Below are 21,555 nucleotides of genomic sequence, written 5' to 3' on the forward strand. Positions count from 1 at the left end.
CTGGATAAACAGGGATGTAACCTGAAACTAGTCTGAGTGGAGGAGACAGACAGACACGAGGAGAACTGTTCAGAGTTGATGAAATGCTGTAGAGCCTCATCTCTTTTGGTCCGGCTTTAATTCTAACACACCTGTCTAAATTGTATTTATTTACCACAGTCAGGTTACCATACCTTAGAGTGTTACTTCTTATGTTTATGAGACAAGGGCCATCTACAGTAGTTGACAGAGGTTTTGTCATTTCCTGGTTAACTAACTGTAGAAAAATTTGAACAGTTGAATATGAAAAAGAAAAATGCTCAGAGTGTTTATTGGGCAGCAGGTGGGCAGACATCTGTTCATTGATTTGAGTATACACATGAGTGAGTCCTTAGCGTAGGCATTATTTAATTTCCACTTTTGATGTATGTTGCTTTGATTTGTCTTATATATGGCCCCGATGCTTTCTGTTGTATAATGTGCCAAACAAAGGTTTCCTGAATGTTTTCCAGCCTTTTCCAGCCGCTGAATGAAATGTCATTTAGTTCAGCTTGTCAGAGGAGGCCTGTGTTACCTCGCCTCTTCTTCTCCCCTAATCCCTTCAAACCCCTTTGTTGAAGTAGCCCAAAAGTTGAACTTTTAATGTGTCTTTCCTCTCGGTCTGATCTGTCTTCCAGGTCTCAGTACAGCTGCTGGCTGACAAATTGTGTCTAAATGATGCAGTTGCTGTCATGAAACATTCAAAAGAACGAGTTGCGCGTCATTGAGCAAGTAACCAAAGCGTTTATTCTGCAAGTGTTTAGTGCTCGTGCTGCATAGTATCAATATTCATTTCAGCTGATACCCTCTTGCTCAAAGAGCTCTTTATGTTGTGTTTGTAACGTGCTTCCCTGTGATGCACAGCAGCTTTGTAGAGGTTTGATTAGCCCGCTGTCTGTCAAAAAACTGTCTCTACACTAAAGCTTGATTCACACAGGACTAGTAGTTTACAGCTGGGCTGAGACACAGTGATCAAATAAAACTAGACAGGAAATCAACCAATTATAATTATCAATTACTATTTTTGATTATGAATCTATTGTTTTTACAATTAATGATAAATTATTTAGTCTGTAGTAATTTCATAGCTTGTTGGTGCAAATTAGTTTCCCTGCCCACACAGATGTTGTGATTCATGATTCTCTCAGTGGTGTCTAGAGCAGTGTTGCCACGATACCAAAATTATGACTTCAAAACAATACCAGCCTCAATGTCTCGATAATGATACTGAAACCCTAAACACCAGGAAAAGTAATAAATAAATAAATAAATAATAATAATAATAAAAAGTAGTAATAAATTACATTCAGTTTATGCTGAGTGAAAGCGGTGCGCTGTAGACACACACACTGCCCCGCTGTCAGACATCGACGCAACTCATAGGAAATACAGCTCTTATTAAAACACTTTCATTATTAAAGTACCATCATTAATAAAATAGGGAAAATACCATCTTTAATGGGACTGCAATACCTTTAGATTGGTCTGTTGGGCAACACTAGTCTAGAGATTTTGTCTAGGTATAGAATATGTAGAGAGTAAAATACAGGATTTATTTATGTTGTGCGCATCTGCAGCACAACACACACATGGGAGGGTAAATTCAGTTCAGTTAATCCTAGTTCAGCACCAGCAGTCTGTATAAGACTACAGTGTCCAGCATGTATTTACGTAGTCTCTTCGCAGGCCCAGTGACGTATCGTCATGACCAGGCCTGAGTGACTAATGAAAAGGCTGCTGATGGGGAGATTAGTCGCTGTATTATTTGGAGTGTGTGTGTGTGTGTGTGTGTATGTGTATGTGTGTGAAGAACTGAGGAGTGTAGTGACGGCTGCCAGCTGCAACAGAATCTCTCAGTTGCTGGATCAGATTAGGCTGCAGATCCATCTCTTCCGGCCCTCCAGTAAATACATCTTCCTCAAGCCTGTCGCCGCTCTCCACCAGCCTGCTGCACATTATCTAATGGCAGAAATGGCATTTCATTAGCCTCTTATCCCACCGAGGCCCAGATGCATACTCAATAGCATTACATGTAATTTCTCATAAGGACACATTATTGATCCTGGGCCCCTACCTAAGCTCAAAGAAAAGGGCTGTCAGCACTCCAGGGCCCTCGTCATCCAGGGCCATGAAGAATTAAAGCCAAATTAAATTTGACAGCTGTAAATGCCATGGCAATCTATATGCAAAGTTTGGGGGGAAAAAAAAACAAAAAAAAACAGTTTTATTAAAATTCTGTCTTTTTTTTTTCTCCCTCTCCTCCTCCATGTTTGTCGAGCGCTGGCTTTTACTTGTGGCTCGCCCCGTTTTTCCTCTTTATTTTCTCTCCTCTCTCCTTTTGTCTGTCTCAACCTTCCTTATTCTCCCCCCCCCCCTCCCCTCTCTCTCTCTCTCTCTCTCTGTCTGCAGTCTTCCTCCTGCTAATATTCCCTCGCTACTTGAATATTTTCCCACATCCCTGACAGATTCTCTTTGATGTATAAATAATCAAGCTAAATTATGTGCAGCGATGAGGCTCCATGCTCTGCCGTTCTTATTATACAAAGTAATTTCTACCTAAGAGGGTCAGATTTCCTGACAAATCCCTAATTACCACATTCCAATAGAAGTGGAATGTATTTGTGAATAAATCAACCGCCGTCCCCCAAAGTAGCGAGCGCCTAATATCACGCGCCACTCAATTCGGCCCCACTCACTGAACTCTGTAATTAGATAATACTTTTGATGATGATACATTTGAAATCTTAATCTATTTAATGTATAATGAGAGACACTCCCCTCCCCGTGTGTAAAAACATCATTATGTTTGATGAGCTATATGCTCCTCTGTTCCAGCATAAAGTTGTGTCCACACACACACACACACGTGGCAATGATCAATATGTCACTGCTCAACAAGCTGGTTTCCTGTGTGGAGGCTGCAGCCGCAGGTAAATGTGAAAGGCCATTTAATATGGTGAAGGGCTAATTTTGATCCTCTGTAATAGCTTTCTCAGTGTAATTATGCTGCTCTAAAAGCCCCTTTTGTTTGGGCTCAGACGTCTCCCACTGGTTTGTTTGACAAGTTCAATCTGAGTCTGGTTTTGGCAGTGTGAATGAGAGAGTTGATAATTACTGTTGACTCAAAGGAAGAGGACCCTGTCACTCCGTAGACCTGAGACAAGCCCACCGGAGATCTGAGAACACGTTTCTGTCCAGCCGCCTGTAGTTTTGCAGTAAATGTGACCTGAATGCAGCAGATTCTTTACTTGACCTGCTTCCTCCACCTTCTTTACCTTCACATGTCAAAGTTTGGCGGGTGATGAATGAGCAGTGAGGAGCAGCAGTAGGTTTTGCTGTGTGATGAGCTGACAGGGAGAAGAGGTTTTTTTTTTTTGCTTAATTTGGTCTACCCTCTACTGTTTTTATAGTGTTACTGCAGCTGCACTGAGAAATCCACTGTCTGTGCTTCTTGTGTCTCTTTTAAACACATAACTGTCATTGAAATGAATGAAGAAGCTGCGCTGCTAATGCCATGGTGGCATCACAGCACCCATCATAATACAGTCCCTCACTCCCATCATGCACACCCATACTGCCAGAGGTGGACACAGTGCACAACTTTATCACTGGAGTCAGAGTACAGATCCTCCTGGTCAGATATGACTGATACACGTGAAAGTTGTTCAGTCAGATTTTTATTAGAGTTAAAGTACTGGAGTACTTGATTTTAAAAACACTGAAGATTGAACTTGTATTGTTCAACACTGACAGAACCTGATGACTCTGAAACAACTGACTGACTGACTGACTGACTGACTGACTGACTGTAAAACCTTTAGAATAAAAAGACTGTAGAATATGATACAAAGACTGAAGACATGGACATAAAAACACAAAGTCTGGTCGTGGTAAACACAGCAAACATTTCAAACTAAATGAATCTTTCTTTATTTCTAAACCTTCAAACACAGACTTCAGATCAGATCAGGTCTCTGCTGAAGAATCTTCTGCCTCATCTTTATCTAACGTCGCCATCGTTTGGACACTGACAGGTTCAAAACATGACTGAGAGTGGAGGAGTTGGCTGTGATTGGTTTTTCTCCTGTGATGAATATAGTGTATGGTCTGTCACATTTTCAAAATAAAAGAAGATTTATGACTAAAAGCTCTGCTTCAAAGTAAGAGTACTTCATAGAAAAGTAGTAGAGTCAAAAGTACAATATTTGTCTTTAAGTTTAGTGGAGGAAAAGTCGAAAGGTTCTAAAAAGAAATAATACTCAAGTAAAGTACTGATACTGAAAAATATACTTAAGTACAGTACTCAAGTAAATGTACTTTGTTTCTGTCCACCCCAGCATACTGCCAACAGACATCCTCATTCTCCTCTCCCCCCTCTTCCTCCAGCTAACCTTCCCCAGAGCCAAACTCCTGCTGATGTCCAGCAACCAGGAGGATCTGAATGACTGGTACCAAAGTCTGAGCTCAGCTATCAGGTACGATCCTGCTACACACACACACACACACACACACACACACACACACACACACACACACACACACACACACGTGTTAATACACGGTAAGAGGAACATACTTTGCAATGGGATCTGCTTTCAGGTGTCATATCACATAAGGCAGGTTCTCAACTCTGGCGGCTCCACCCAAGAACAGCTGATGCATGTCTAAATATAAACTCTTGATCTCCTCGTTCAGTATTCCCCAGGTTCTTTAAATGTAAAGAACACAAGTAGCTTCTACACTTTCTGACAGCAGCACGTTGCAGCACTTTGCATTCTGTATTATTGTAGAGTGCGAAGCTGATTTGCAGTATTCACACCCCAGATGCCGTGTATTTTATGTTTGCAATTTTCCATTAAAATGGGAATATTGAAGATAAATTTTGCATGACTTTATATACATGTTGTCTAAATTCAGCCTGACGTACAGTGTTTGGTATCTTTAACAACAGTTCCCAGATTTATATAGTTTCATATATTTATTTTTTTAAGGTATAAATTTCCTAAAATATGGAATATTTGAAATACCTAAATGCTCTGTAAAAAATTATTTTTTTTATTCATTTTGACACAAAAAAAAAGGCATATGCAAAAGGAAGTACTTATAATGTGTTTCTTCCTTTATTTCTAGGGAGTTTTTTCAGAGGCAGATTCATTCACGTTTTGTCAAAATAAACTACAGTGCGTGTGTGTGTGTGTGTGTGTGTGTGTTACTGAAGGAACATGTCAGCTGGTGCAATGGTCACAGAGGAAGAAGATGTATCAGACTTTATTACACACACAGTCTTTGTCAGTAGGTTACGTTCAGTGTTGGTTCAGGTCTGGACATGGGTTTAATTGACAGGAAGAAAAATACAGAATATCACCTTTGAAATACATTTCGATGAGTTTTAGCTGCACAGGATTAATTCTGACTGATGAGAGCTTCAGAGTTTAATTGATTCATTATTTTTGATTTTGGATGATGCACATTTATTGTTTGTATTCTAGGATATTTGAGATGTTTTCTTCCTGTTTTTCATTATCTGATGAAAAGCAATGTGGCTCAGAGCGTCACCTGTGTGTTGTGTTAATGTAAATAATCCTTTCTGGAGCAGTGTGCAGTGAGTGGAGAGGGCTTTGCCTCAACTCTCTCTCGGTGTAGAATGACTCTTAATAAAACTTTCACACACACTGATACTGTACATCAGGCCTGTCTGCCTCTCAGCATTGATCAGCCAGACCTCAGTAACTCCCACTCCCAGCCCGCCTGGGCCCAGCTCCCCCAAGGAGGGTCCGAGTCAGCCCCGTTATGTGGTGGGGGCCGGTTCTGCTGAGGGCCCTGACCCCGGCGTGCCCAGCCAGGCTTATTAGTTTATCACTGTGTCAGAGAGGGGAGAGAGGAGGCTGTCAAAGAGCTCAGACGACGCAGCAGATGGGGGCCGAGGCTGCAGGCTGATGGCTCTAAACTGAAGGGAGTGTAATTAGCGGTGGTGGAAGACCGAGGAGGGGACAGGCTGAGAGGAGCAGGGGTCAGCAGCTCTCACACCACTGGGGAGAAGTGCAGGGCTGAAGGGTGTGTGTGCGGCTGAATTATTGATTTAACAAAGACTACACACTATCTGGACTGACATCTCTGAATCCAATGGATGTTTCTCCCAGTGATTATCAAACATTTATTGTTTACTGGGGTTAAGTCATATTAGATCGGTGAGCATTGTTTCAAGGTTTTCATTGCAAAATACCTTCTTCACACACATTCACATTCACATTACTAGCCGCTCTCTTTTGTCTGTGACCAAGTTTTTACTCTTTAACTCTTAATTGTAGTTTTTTCTGTGCAGAGATTCCTTTTGTTAAACAAATATCGTGTTAATACCTACACACACACACACACACACACACACACACAGACACACATACATACACACACACACACACACAGCTCTTAGCCTGTGTTTCAACTTAGTGTGTAGATCAATGCTTGGTGACACTAAGTGAATGGTGAGGTAGGCTGAGGCCTGACCACCAGGGATGTGGTGAAGGCTAAAGACAGTTTAACTCTTACTTACTTTTCATGTGCAGAAGGAGGAGAGGTTCCCCGGACTGACCTCAGAAGATAAATTCATAATCATGTAGCTGGACATAATTTCCTTATTATCATTTATTAACTCTAAGTGGAGCTGTGCGATGTGATGAAATCATGTTACTTTACTGGATGGAGACGGTTGCAACAAGTTATTGTAATTGTGGCCAAGCTGAGCAGCCAAATCACAACAGACCACACAACAGTGTGTTTCAACATTTTACTTCAAAATAGGAAAAATATGCAGCTAATTTTGTCCCATAGCAAAACAGAAACACAAATAATTGCACATTTTAATGCATAAGAAAACACAAACAAGTTTTTTTGTGTATTATTTTGATCCTGTCATATCTTCTTCTATCCTCCTCTTATAATATATTTGCTTGTTCTGTTCATCAGAAGCCATAAAATAATCAATTGTTTTGACTCAAGGTGTTTTGTATGTTCTACACAAAACAAAACTCAATAACTGTTCTTTGATAAATATTATTAAATAAATCAATACTATAATATTATTGTATAAATAATATTCCCTTACTTATTGGGACAAAGAGCAGTTAATTCAGTGTGTTTGAGTTAGATCTGTGTTACAGCGGTCTCCAGGTTTGGGGTCAGGTGCAACTGAATCTGAATTCTTCATAAAAATAAATGTTGTGAATGATCTGCCATATGTAATCATCTTTAAATGGTACGGGTCATTAGCAGACAGATGTAAGTTTAATATATAAACGTTTGGTTGGTCTCTGAGTAACGGAGAGAAATGCAGAAAAATCACTTTGCCATATTCTGATATATATTGATGCTGGAAAATGTTAAATGTGATGTGGTGAGTAATTTTAACCAGGATCACAATGTCAAACTAAGCATGCTGTAAATGTACAGAATGTTAAACTGTAGTAAGTCAGGACTGAAAAATGTATTCAAATGTTATTGAAATTACAATAAGTGTAAAATCTGAATCTCAGCAGCTGCAATTTTTTTAAATAACTGTTAATTCATTGCACAGTCAGCAGTAAAGAAATACAGTAAATACAATAAACAATAATCAGACAATCTACACAAAAGACAAAGAGGTACTTAAGACTGTTCAAAAAACCAATGGTAGCAGGGACAAAAGAGTTTTTGAGTCTGCTGCTCCTGGATTCAGACAGAATATATACTGTATATGCAACAACTTCTACTCACTGAACAGGGGGTGACGACGTTCAGCCAGAACTGACTGGGCCTTTTTTATGGCTCTGACTCTGCCAGCGCCGAGAGTTCCTCGACATTAGTCCTGGTGATTTTACTGCACCAGCTCACTGTTCCTTCCAACCTGTTTCTGTTTTTCAGGGTCAATGACCCGAACCAGCAGAAAAAAAAACAAGGTTAAAACAGACTCAGTAAAACAAGAATAAAACATTTTCATAAAGGAGGTGTCGACATTAAAACTAGCTAAGCTTAAAGGTAAAACGTGTCACTGTCACTGCATTGTGGAGCTACGGAGACTCATAGAAATAATACTCTTTGCTACAAAGTGAATAATGCAAACAGGACTATTCCAGCTGAAATCGTGACTCGTATCACCTAATATCTGCCAAAATAATCACTATATGATTTTTTGGTTTTTTTTGTTTGTTTTGTTTTGGGTTTTTTTGCATATCTTTCAGCCCTCGCGTAAAATTGGAGAATATAGAATCAGCCATAAATGTAACCGTACACACTCCATTTTAAAAGATACATTATGTTGTGTATTTAAATATGTATGACATAAAAAAACAGTTACGTCTGTCACAGTGAAAACAGTAAAACTCGACTGAAAGCTGTTTTGGATTTTTGAGATGAGTGTGCACTTCAGACAATAACAAGATGTCCGTAGGTGGGAACACATAATGTACTGACTACATGGAGGTGTTGTGCCATTTCACTGCATTATGTCTTCTTTCTCTGTCTGTGTCTCCCAAACTGTATCAGAGACATGTTTGTATGTTTGAGGTCATTTAGAAACACCACAGAGAGCTGACACGCTTGTTAACTTATAAAACTGAGCATGATTTTCCCTGGAGATGTGTGAGAGATTGAAAACTAATTTTAATTTTACATTTTTTATAGTGTGTGTGTGTGTGTGTGGATGGTGTCATTGGTTTATTTTAGTTCAGATTAATTCAGAGTTTAGTGTGAACTTTAACTTGTAAATCAGGGAGAGAACATTAGAAATACCCTTCAAAATAAAGCAGGTCAGTGTGACACAAGCACTAACTGAACCGGCTGTTGTATTGGATGTCATTAAATAATATGAACAGTATAGTATGATTGAACTTGTGTTGACTTTACAGGAAGCTGCAGTCTAAACAGACAGTGGTCCATCACAGGGATGAGCTGCACCAGAGACCCAGCCACTCTGCTGCTGACGGCCACAACGTACTGAGCAGCAGCAGCAGCAACAACAACCCCGGCAGGAAGAGGAACATGGTGAGTCACACACACAGGCTGGTTCGCTGGTTGCTTATTTAGTCATTAATATTTTACACAGCAGAGAATTATTTGATCCATAATCAAGCTTTAAAAGAGTCTCTGCCCCTCTGTTCTTCAGGTGAGCTCTGAGAGCGACAGGCAGGCTGACAAGCCTCCAGTTGAGTGGGAGAGCAGCGCCCCCAAAAGGATGAAGCAGGGTGACACTCCAGAGCAGAGGTGGGATCATTTGAGGTGTTTTCAAATCTCTTTCCGCTCAAATATGTGTTTTTCTTATTGTTACTTACTGGATGTTAGAGTCCACTGTGCAGACTGATGGACAGTGACCTCATAAAGTATTCAGATGTCTTCAATTTTTGCACAATCAATTTATTTTAGAAACATTTTTCTTTTGATTGTGGACGTAGTTTATAAAGGCACATACCTGAGTATCAGGACAGAAACCAAGACGTCAAGTCCAAGGCACTCTCTGTAGACCTCCATGATAAAACTATGAGGAGCCATAGATCTGGGCAAAGGTGTAAAACCATTTCTAAAGCTTTGAGTGTTCCAGGATCACAGTGACCTCAATAACTGGGATATAAAAGAAGTTTAGAGCCAGGATTCTTCCTGGAGTAACTGAGCAAAGAACACAATGTCACTCTAACAGCTTCAGAAGATGGAGAGATGAGAGAACCTGCTAGAAGGACGACCTCAGCAGCTCTTCATCAATCAGGGTCCAGTTCCACAAAACACCTTAGGTTATCTACTTAAGTATAACACTTAAGGTTTCATTTCTCCTTAGCTGAGGGGTGTTGTACAGAATCTCTTAAAAGGTTTCCTTTTGTTAAGGAAAAGAATTAAGTAATTTACAGCAGTAAAAGTGATGCAACAGTGGTAAAGTTGTACTGTTTCCATGGAGACCATATGATTGCTGGCGTTAGCTTTATCACTTGCGTAATATAGAATCAATTCCTCATCAATAAGGGTGTGCACTGGGTTCTCTCACTCCTCTTGGGATGTGTTCATGTTCTTGACTTAGCACCATAAACTTTGTCATGTTGCACTTAAGACAGTCAGAGGTACCTTTAGTTTTTTTCCTTACTTTGGTCGCTAAGGTGACTGACTTTAAGTGATTTCTTAAGTATAAGACCAAGATAAGGAGAACACCTTAAATATTTAAGTGAACATTTTAAGGGAACCTTAAGGAGAAGACTTAAGGGTGTTTTGTGTAACTGGTCTTCATGGTAGAACTTTGAGTGAAAGACAGATGAGTTTGAAATAGCTTTTAAAGGACTCTGAGAGCAGGAGGGGAAAGATCCTCTGCTCTGAAAAAACTCAAATTGAACTTGGAGTGGCTTCAGAGTCTCCGAGTGTCCTTGAGCAAAGAGGTCAAAACTCCAGCAACACTTAACTTAACGTACTAAACAGATTATTTGACCAATGTGTTTCATCATAAAACGGCTCATAGGTGAAATTTAAATAGGATAGGTATGAAACAAAAAATAATAATACAAAGCAGCCAAGCGTGTGTGAACACATAGATAACTGCCTATGGGGCTACTTCAAAAGGTGGTTGGGCCTGTGGTCATGTGGCTTCAGGCCAATCACTGTCCCAGGCTGGTGGGGGATGTCCAATAGGGGACATGCGTGCCACCATGTTCTGTTCAAAGCCTGGAGAAGTGCAGCTAACAGACCTTGTCCCAAATTGTATCCATTTGTTATAGCATAGCCCCCCCACAAAGGTCTTACATTTAAAAAAGGTTAAAAACTTTATAAAATCTTTTATATGTAAAAGGCAACGACAGAACAGAAAAATGAAAATAAAAAGGACATAAGTCGTCATAAAACTATAGAAATATACATCCATCCATCCAAACCACTGCAAATCCAGATATTAGGGCTATTTGTCAATATATAAACACTTTACTGCTACACTATAGGGATCATGGACACTATAAACCGTGTTTTCACTTTGTCATCGTGGATTATTGAGTGGAGACTGATGGAGAAAAATGGCAGTTTCATCCATGTAAAATCACATCCACACAGTAACGTGTGCTAAACGTGAAGGGGTCTGAACAGTTCGTGAAGCGTCTGTACGAGCACTTTAACACTAGGAGGAAAGTTCCTCTCTCAGTTCAACACATGTAACTGTGAGATGAATCTGTGAACAGGTAATCCACTGAGGAAGGATTCTCCAGTGAAGTAGTACACGTGTTTTCAGCAGTTTGAAATCAACATTATTTGCATATGGAGAGGGAGAAGGAGATATTTAAGTAATTTAACTAGGTCAATCGACTTTTAATGGAAAAACCATATCAGACAAAAATGATTATTCAAAGCAATTCTTCTTTTATGTTCAGACTTTCTGACAGCTGACAGATTCAGAGCTCATGTTTCAGAGTGATGACTGTTGCCTCAGAATAACGTGGTTTGTTTGTGATTGAGTGTGATGTGAAACCTTTTGTTTTTTGTGTCCAGCAGTGCCGAGTCGTCCTCCTCTGGCTGTGTGATCCTGTGACAGAGATCAGGTTGACCTGACGGTGGATCCTGTATGTTCCGTCTGAAAGTTTCATTTCAGACTGACTTCAGCGTTCCACTCACTTTTGCCAAACCGTGGCACACACATTTATTTCTTCATTGTGCTTTTTTTTTAACGTGTCAGCATGAAGTCAGGTTTATTTTGTTACTAACAGCAGCTTTCAGCTTCTGCTCATCCTGTGCAATATAAACTTTAAATCTTTGAGCTGCTTGAAAGACCAAATCTCTGATGAATGTTAAACTGTGAGCTGCGTGTGTTGCTGCTGCTGCTGCTGCTGGTCTTATAATGTTGCAAAGACAACACTGTGATACAGCAGTGTATTCATGAGTTCGCCCCTGGAAGTCCTTTTTCCCGGCGTGTACCTGAACGCTCCACTCCACTACTCCTCTAGTCTTTTCAGTCAGACGCAGTTGACTTTGCATTTACAGAAAAAAGTAGAAAAATATATCTGGATATTAAGAAACTATAGAAACATAGGCAAAGTCAAGCAGCATAAAAATCACCTTCACCCATTACAAGTGGACCATGGTGGTAGCGTCTGACTTGAGTGATTGTTTGATCACCAAATATACAGTAGAGACAAACTGTGGTGACATGTGCCTTTTGTTATGTCATAATTAAATAAGTGCATTTAATCAGCTGCACTGTATTTTAGAGAATGACAGCTTGTGTTTATGATGATTTACACCCAGGCAAGAAAACCTGGTTAACAGAAGTTCACCATGCTGATGATTATTATATTATAGCCTATAATTATATCCTTTATCAAATCAACAGATATTTGTTTCATATATTTTACTAACACTGAGTGTGTATTTTACAGATTATTTTAAAATCATATTTTTACACCTTTTTTTTCTTTTGCTAAAACTGGTTACAAATCATAAATGGGGATGGAAATGATGGTAATTTCCCAATAAAACACTAAAATAAGTCACTGTGTATTTGTGTTTTTTTCAGCTCTTCAACTTACCAAACATCCAATAGATGATTTTTTTTTAAATGCTAAATGTTTAGCATTTTAAAAAAAGATGCTTAGAAAAAAGCAAAGTAGGATCAAAAACTCAACTTAGAGAAATCCAAAAATTCCCACACATGGTCGGTCGTGTTTACTCACTGATAATGACAGTTTGGTCCCCAGGACCCAGTCTAAAGGATTTGTGTTCAAGGACTGCTTCACGTTTTTTATGCCTCTGTGTCGGTGATGGTCAGAGCCGGAGACATATTGTTTTCAGGTTGTCCATCTCATTCTCGTGGACGCGATATCTCAGTAACACCTTGACGGAACTTCTTCAAATTTGGCACAGACATTCACTTGGACTCAAGGAAGAACTGATTAGATTTTGGTGGTCTAGGGTCAAAGGTCACAGTGACTTCATGTTCTTGTGAATGCGATGTCTAGGGAATTTCATCACTTCTGTCACACTGTGACCTCACAAAACAGGTTTTTAGCCGTAACTCACTATATTCATTCACTAATTATGACACAATTTAATTCAAATGTCTATAAGGATGAAATGAAGTGATCATATTTTATATCCCAAAGGTCAAAGGTCAACTTCACTGTGACAACATAATGTTCTGTAAGAGCACTTTATTATTATTCAGTGCTGTAACTCAGGAAGGAGAGACCGTGACCATGTTTCCTGCAGCTTGGTTGGTAGATGGAGGAAACAACCACGAGGAGGTGATTCTAGTTTAACTCTGTCTTAAAACAACAGTCAGGCGTCTAACTGAACACTGACACAGGTTTTTCTTGCTGTAATCATTCCTCCTTTATACAGGCCAATAAACACTTGAAATCGAAGTGATGGATCCAAAACAAAAGCCAGAGTATTGTCTAAAAGATAAAGAAAAAAAAGTTACATTAGATCATGACATCTTTTGCTTTTTGTCAGCATAATAACGAGCGAACAATCCTGAGTGAGTGACAGCAGAACGAGCAGGTGCACGTTTTAAACATGGCTTCACAAATGTGAAGGTGTCTGATATTAAACTGTGTCTTTAACGGCATCACCACTCTGACTTGGGTTATTTGTCCTCCTCCAGTAGCGGGCCAGTGTAATGCTGATGAAGATATTTTAAATATTCAACACTTCTATATGTGGACCGCAGAGCAGAGAAAGTGATTAGGGTTCTATTTTAGAAGACGGATGATACGTGGTCACTTCCACACTGTGTGAAACTCATCACACTCATCAGTTTCCCTCCAACAGCAGAGGATCAGACGCACGAGCGACCAGCAGATCCCTCACACCAAACTGCAGTACTGCTTTATCAACACAAGATGGAGGCAGAGGACTACTTTACACTGAGCCCACCTGCACTCTGCACAACAGCAGGGACGTTTGACATTGATCATTGATCATACACTGTACCTATCCAATGCCCACAAACATGATTATGCATTTTTATTTAAAGAGTTGAGCCCAAAGAAGCTGATTTGAATCTTCTCTTCCTGTAAAAAGTGTGTTGTGAGGTCACACTGACCTTGACCTTTGACATTTAGCTGCTAAACTCTAATCAGTTCATCCTTGAGTCTAAGTGAATGTTTGTGCCAGATTTGAAGACGACCCATCGAGGTGTTACTGAGATAATGAGTCCACAAGGATGAGACAGATGGACGGACAGACGGATGGACAGACAACCCGAAAACGATATGCCTCCGGCTCTGACTGTCGCCGGCACAGAGGCATAAAAAAACAACAGAGCCAACCTAAGTTAGTTAAAGGAAGTAATGTCTATAAATGTGTCTGTTTTCACTTTTCTGAACGCTTGAAACGTGCAGTTTGTCCTGAGGGGTGGTGCGAGGAAAAAAGAAAGTAGAGGGACAAATGGTTCTTTCGTACATTTATTGCTACAACAATACTAATTTTATTTCGGACCTGTAAGGACTCTGTCTATTCTGTTTCTCAGGAGTGGCACTTTACGTTGTGTACATAAAATCAGTCCTTTTATTTTAGATTTTTCCTTGTGAATGCAATATATCAGGAACGCCCAGAGGGAATTTCATCACTTCTGTCACAGTGTGACCTCATGAAACACGTCTTTGGCCATAACTCACAAATTCATTCACTAATTATGAAACAATTTAACTCAAATGTCTATGAAGATAAAATGAAGTGATGGCATTTTATATCCAAAAGGTCAAAGGTCAACTTCACTGTGACATCATAATGTTCTGTAAAAACACTTCTGGCCATTATTCAACATTGTAGCTCAGGAAGGAGAGATTACGACCATATTTCCTGCAGCTTGGCAGGTTGGTGGAGGAAGCGCAGCGGCATAAAAACAGGTTAAACACCATATAAATACTCTGATAAATGATCCATACAATCAACTATATCATCTTGTATTGATTTGCATGTACATTCTAATTCATTTTCAAGATTTTCTGATTTGTTTTTTAAGTGTTTGAATACAGAGACTTGATCTGATGTGTTTTCAAATTCCTTGAAGACATGTTCATGTTGACACAACTATCACATGGTGGTATTATATTTCAAGGATTTGCAGATCCCCCTCATGTTTTCATGCTAGTTAAGTCACAATGAAGATTTGATGGACGCAGGGACGGGAGAACAATATGAGTGTGTGGGAAGCTGAAGCCGAAGGTGTTTTTCACTGAGCCGTCTGTCAGGCTGATCTGTGGAGTAATGTGAGAGGGAACGTCGGAGGGATTAGAAAGCCACCCAGCACCATGCTGATTTTAAATCCGCTGTCATAACACAGAGGGATTGGGCTGGAGGCCGTCAGCTGGTGGACCCGGTGGAGTCCTCAACAAGCCCTAACCAAAGCCATGTGTCCGCCGTCGTCCTGCTCACTACATCAAAAAGATTCCTAGCCTCTGAAGCAGACACAGCCCCTGACCTAATCCTGGATCCAGCCGGGATTCAGATATGCTACACCTAGTTCAAGACAGTTTCATGCATCCAAATTTAAACTTGTTTGCCATATATTAGTTTTGTATCATTACAAAACCTTTTTATAATGAGTAATGTGATGCCAAGGTGGACTCTGTAGATAAAACGATATGAGCCCAGGCTTTTCTGATTGTACCTATATGCGTGCATATGTTTGTACTGTACTGGTGCACCGTCAGTACAATAAACAACGCAGTTAAATGGGAAGAATCGCGCTGTATGTCACGGGTCATGTTCTGAAGCTTGTTGTGGAGACTGCAGCTGGGACTGTTTTGTCTTCTCGCTGGGTTTCTGCCACCTCACTGCTGGAAGAGCTGTGACAAACAACATCACAGAGGGCCCTTCATCGCCCCAGGGGGCTTGTTCCAGGAAGCAGGTTTACTGAATTATATGGTCAACTTTGGTGAATAAAGCTCAGATCCACCTGAAATCTGGAACATGACCCGATCCAACCTGCACATTTTCCTCAGCGGAGTTTTCCAAATAACTTGGTAACTTAGGAGACCTTCTTGGAACAACAACAACATGGCTCCCCATTCAAACTATCAGCAATCAGCAAAATAAAGGGGTACAACTTTACAATAAGACAACCTTTATAAAGGATTTATAAATGGTTTATAATTAGGTTATAAATTCTGTTGTTAACACTTTATAAATCATAAACAATCATAAACAAATTATAACAGTTTTCATACATTGATGCAGGCTCACTGTTTGGCAAGATGAAGTTAATGCTTACTACTCATTAATCTTACTAATGAGTTATTACCAATTGTAACTGGTAAAAGGAGCCTTATAGTAACTCATTAATAAATGCTGTGTTTTACATTTTTATAAATGTTTGTAACTGATAAATAAATGATTGTAAAAACGAGATGAAGAAACCTGAAGATGATGGAGGGAGAATCACAGAGATGTGAACAGTGGGACAAAGAATGGGTGAGCAGTTCACCAGGTAAAGGAAGGTCACCACCTGTGTTCTAGCTGGAATGCTAAAGTCCTAAAGAAGAGACCGACCAGCAGAAAGCATCTCCATGTTAATCTCCACTGTGATAACAATCTGATCAACAGCTGTGATTATAATGAGGACGGCTGCTGAGAGCATGTAGAGGTCAACAACACTGCCAAGGCCTCAGAGGATTAATCTGGTCATGTGATATGATCCTGTGATCTGCCATAATTTGATCTGCCAGATGAAACTTTCTGAGCATTAAGATGCTGACGGTGGTTCATTGATAGTAACTGAACAAACGTGATGAAGCAGCAGCTACAAACGCTTAGCTCCGTACCTAATGAGATATGAGGCTGAACAGCACCAAGAATCAAACCTCCTGGGCTGAAAAATGAAGCCAACACTGAAGAACCAAAAGCTGCAGTTCCTCTAATGACCACTAGAGTCTGGCTCCAACAGTGAGTCAATCCTCATAGACTCCCATTTTAAAATGTCCAACTTTACAACAGAAATAAACATGTTTACAGCCTGGTACAAAAACAGTTTTGGTCTCTAGAGCTAATTTCCTCCTTCATGACACCTGTTTATATAACTCATCTGTTTACATTTTATTAAGAAGTTATGTAGAATCGAGGGCGTGGCCTCTTTTGAGTGACATGCGAGTGAGCGTATGCACATTTTTGGATTAGCTAGAAGTTAGGGGCGGAGTCTGTAACTGCCAAGATGGCGACGGTGGAGCAGCTCACTCTGAGATTCAAAACTGCTCTTCAGAAACCTGTGGGTGACGTCACAGAGGCTACATCCATCTTTATTTACAGCCTATGAACAGTATAAAATAAATGTGGGCTCACTATTTGGTTAAGCAACAGGTCACTGTTGCCCCTTTTATCTAATGTGTTATAACAGCTTATACATTATCTATAAATTGTTAACAAGCTTATTAATAAATTAGTTATAAACCATTCATAATCCTTTATAAGGGGAATCTGATTTAAAAAATAAAAAGCAATAATGAGCTCTGTAGAAGCTGTTCAGAGTTTAGTAGTTTTTGCTCAAGAACACATTTGAACAGAATGTGGGATATGAAAGAAAGATCTTTGTCTCCTTGAAATAACTGCACCTTCCATGTCTCTCACACTGAATGTCACCCAACACATACCTGACACCCACCCACCTCCTACCTGCTGATTACTCAGCTTGTTTAATCACTAGATTTCAAGACACAAAGCAAACTGGTGACACTTCATCGCTGGAATGTGAAACTGGAGTTAGAAACTGATTTCAGCTTCTGCTAGATAAGCTCTGACAGGAAAAGCATGAGTTAGCAGCTGGAAGCAGGAAGTAGGCTCAGACAGTATGTACTGTGTACTACTGCTATTATCACACCTTTCTACGCATTTATATGTCAGACCAATGCTAATCAACAGTAACACAAACAGAATCAAAGATACAGAGCCAAGCTAGAGGAATGAATAGTCCGACGTCATTGGTCCAGCCTTGACTGACAGCTGTTCCGGTGTCTGACTCGTCTCACACTGATTTCCTCCTCTTGCCGAAGACGTTGTTGATGAGCTTGGCCATGGACTTGGAGCCGCTGGGGCGTCTCCTGCGCTCCTTGGCTTTGCCGCCCAGGCTGGCGTTCTGCACCATCTTGGAGAATATGAACGCCACCTCCTGGTAGTGCTCCGCCACCGACAGCTCATAGAACTGGCAGCGATACTCGGCTGCCAGACGCTGACCCTCCTCGCGCTGCCACCTCTCTCATTTGGCACAGGTCCTGTTTGTTGCCCACCAAAAAGATGAGCGAGTCCCTGTGGGTGAAAAATGACTGTGAGATTCAAAATACACAGGTTCTGACTGGTTCTGTTTACATACACAAGTGAGTCCCATACCTTTTGGCAGATCCAAGGTGCAGCTCTCTGATTAGGTCACTATGCTTTGGCAGTGAGGAAGGAGGAGCGGTCGCTGATGTCGTAGACCAAAATGAAACCATCAGCCCAGTGGATCTGGTCGTTTAGAGCAGACTTACCCTCACAGGCCTAAAGACAGAGACAATTACAGTTTAATGTTACATTTAGAGATAAAAAAAAATCTAATTCATACAGACACCTTCAGGCCGCAGGTGCAAGTCACTCACATTCAGGACCAAGCAGGGCATGTCAAGCTTTGTGCCTGGAGCTTCACCTCATGGTTAAGGTTAATTTAACTCACGTTATGTTCTGTATGGCATCAGGCTGCAACAGCCACCCACACACAACGTGCATTTGTTTTGTGTCAGTCATAATACGGCGGAAGGCAATAGCGCTCCTCCAGAGATCTCCCTGCCTTCTAATACCTTTAACACCAAAGTCAGTGGGTATAAGCAGGTTTTTTAAACGTGGGTAAACCCACTAATAAAAGCTGACTGACCCCTTAGCACATGCACGCCCACCCTGTTAACAAGGCAGCAGGCAAACCCAGTACTGCTACTGGTCCCTTATGACATACATGTGTTGGACATGTTATTATTTTAATCTTTAAATGCGTATTATTCATTTGTTGTTTCCATGATAAAACTTGGTGAAATGTTTTAATGCACAGTGATAATATTGATAACCGTGATAACTTTGGTCACTATAATTGTGATATTACATTTTGTTACAGTTTGGTGTCTACCTTATTCACCTTATTCTACTATGGACATTTTTGAGAGCACTTAACCTTACTATCTTCAACTGTTTTAAAGTGGCTAATCTGTACTTGTTTCTTGTCTACTTTTCGTTTTTCATTTGTTGGCCTGTGTGTTGTATCTGCACTGAAGCTTGAACATGAAGTTCCTACCGGATAGATAAAGTTTAACCAAACAGTCCAGCCAGTATTACAGCCAGTATTAATGATCAGGTGCTGGTTGGTCACAGTAACAAAGTAAAGTGGAAAAATCAGACGTAACCACCGCCGACTGAGACCACGTCAATCGAGGGCGTGCTCTTTTGAGTGACATGCGAGTGAGCGTATGCACATTTTTGGATTAGCTAGAAGTTAGGGGCGGAGTCTGTAACTGCCAAGATGGCGACGGTGGAGCAGCTCACTCTGAGATTCAAAACTGCTCTTCAGAAACCTGTGGGTGACGTCACAGAGGCTACATCCATCTTTATTTACAGCCTATGAACAGTATAAAATAAATGTGGGCTCACTATTTGGTTAAGCAACAGGTCACTGTTGCCCCTTTTATCTAATGTGTTATAACAGCTTATACATTATCTATAAATTGTTAACAAGCTTATTAATAAATTAGTTATAAACCATTCATAATCCTTTATAAGGGGAATCTGATTTAAAAAATAAAAAGCAATAATGAGCTCTGTAGAAGCTGTTCAGAGTTTAGTAGTTTTTGCTCAAGAACACATTTGAACAGAATGTGGGATATGAAAGAAAGATCTTTGTCTCCTTGAAATAACTGCACCTTCCATGTCTCTCACACTGAATGTCACCACACAACAATACCTGACACCCACCCACCTCCTACCTGCTGATTACTCAGCTTGTTTAATCACTAGATTTCAAGACACAAGCAAACTGGTGACACTTCATCGCTGGAATGTGAAACTGGAGTTAGAAACTGATTTCAGCTTCTGCTAGATAAGCCTGACAGGAAAAGCATGAGTTAGCAGCTGGAAGCAGGAAGTAGGCTCAGACAGTATGTACTGTGTACTACTGCTTTTTCATACCTTTCTACGCACTTTATATGTCAGGCCATGCTAATCAACAGCAACACAACAAGAATCAAAGATACAGAGCCAAGCTAGAGGAATGAATAGTCCGACGTCATTGGTCCAGCCTTGACTGACAGCTGTTCCGGTGTCTGACTCGCTTCACACTGATTTCCTCCTCTTGCCGAAGACGTTGTTGATGAGCTTGGCCATGGACTTGGAGCCGCTGGGCGTCTCCTGCGCTCCTTGGCTTTGCCGCCCAGGCTGGCGTTCTGCACCATCTTGGAGAATATGAACGCCACCTCCTGGTAGTGCTCCGCCACCGACAGCTCATAAGAACTGGCAGCGATACTCGGCCGCCAGACGCTGACCCTCCTCACGCTGCACCCTCTCATGTGGCAAAGGTCCTGTTTGTTGCCCACCAAAAAGATGAGCGAGTCCCTGTGGGTGAAAAATGACTGTGAGATTCAAAATACACAGGTTCTGACTGGTTCTGTTTACATGCACAAGTGATCCCATACCTTTTTGGCAGATCCAAGGTGCAGCTCTCTGATTAGGTGCACTATGGCTTTGGCAGTGAGGAAGGAGGAGCGGTCGCTGATGTCGTAGACCAAAATGAAACCATCAGCCCAGTGGATCTGGTCGTTTAGAGCAGACTTACCCTCACAGGCCTAAAGACAGAGACAATTACAGTTTAATGTTACATTTAGAGATAAAAAAAAATCTAATTCATACAGACACCTTCAGGCCGCGAGTGCAAGTCACTCACATTCAGGACCAAGCAGGGCATGTCAAGCTTTGTGCCTGGAGCTTCACCTCATGGTTAAGGTTAATTTAACTCACGTTATGTTCTGTATGGCATCAGGCTGCAACAGCCACCCACACACAACGTGCATTTGTTTTGTGTCAGTCATAATACGGCGAAGGCAATAGCGCTCCTCCAGAGATCTTCCTGCCTTCTAATACCTTTAACACCAAAGTCAGTGGGTATAAGCAGGTTTTTTAAACGTGGGTAAACCCACTAATAAAAGCTGACTGACCCCTTAGCACATGCACGCCCACCCTGTTAACAAGGCAGCAGGCAAACCCAGTACTGCTACTGGTCCCTTATGACATACATGTGTTGGACATGTTATTATTTTAATCTTTAAATGCGTATTATTCATTGTTGTTTCCATGATAAAACTTGGTGAATTTTTTAATGCACAGTGATAATATTGATAACCGTGATAACTTTGGTCACTATAATTGTGATATTACATTTTGTTACAGTTTGGTGTCTACCTTATTCACCTTATTCTACTATGGACATTTTTGAGAGCACTTAACCTTACTATCTTCAACTGTTTTAAAGTGGCTAATCTGTACTTGTTTCTTGTCTACTTTTCGTTTTTCATTTGTTGGCCTGTGTGTTGTATCTGCACTGAAGCTTGA

The 21,555-nt window shown here is 40.6% G+C and overlaps 1 protein-coding gene and 2 pseudogenes across 4 annotated transcripts in view; 1 reads left to right on the forward strand and 2 right to left on the reverse strand.

Moving 5' to 3' along the window:
• Positions 1 to 12,481, forward strand: part of arhgef39 (Rho guanine nucleotide exchange factor 39) — a 61,771-nt gene extending 49,290 nt beyond the window's left edge. For 2 of the 4 annotated variants that reach the window (XM_022749514.1, XM_022749515.1), the window contains exons 9-12: positions 4,405 to 4,493; positions 8,898 to 9,033; positions 9,155 to 9,267; positions 11,497 to 12,481. In XM_022749514.1, the coding sequence (XP_022605235.1) occupies positions 4,405 to 4,493; positions 8,898 to 9,033; positions 9,155 to 9,267; positions 11,497 to 11,536 (378 nt within the window). In that variant the 3' untranslated portion in view covers positions 11,537 to 12,481. The remainder of the gene's footprint in view (positions 1 to 4,404; positions 4,494 to 8,897; positions 9,034 to 9,154; positions 9,268 to 11,496) is intronic. The other 2 variants (XM_022749516.1, XM_022749517.1) reach the window with 2 other exon arrangements.
• Positions 12,482 to 17,275: 4,794 nt separating this feature from the next.
• LOC111224622 lies at positions 17,276 to 18,590 on the reverse strand (annotated as a pseudogene).
• Positions 18,591 to 20,283: 1,693 nt separating this feature from the next.
• LOC111225073 overlaps positions 20,284 to 21,555 on the reverse strand; it is a 9,639-nt pseudogene continuing 8,367 nt past the window's right edge.

The sequence above is a fragment of the Seriola dumerili genome, unplaced genomic scaffold (genome assembly GCF_002260705.1).
Source record: "Seriola dumerili isolate Sdu_G_001 unplaced genomic scaffold, Sdu_1.0 BDQW01000138.1, whole genome shotgun sequence".
Taxonomy (NCBI): Eukaryota; Metazoa; Chordata; class Actinopteri; order Carangiformes; family Carangidae; genus Seriola; species Seriola dumerili.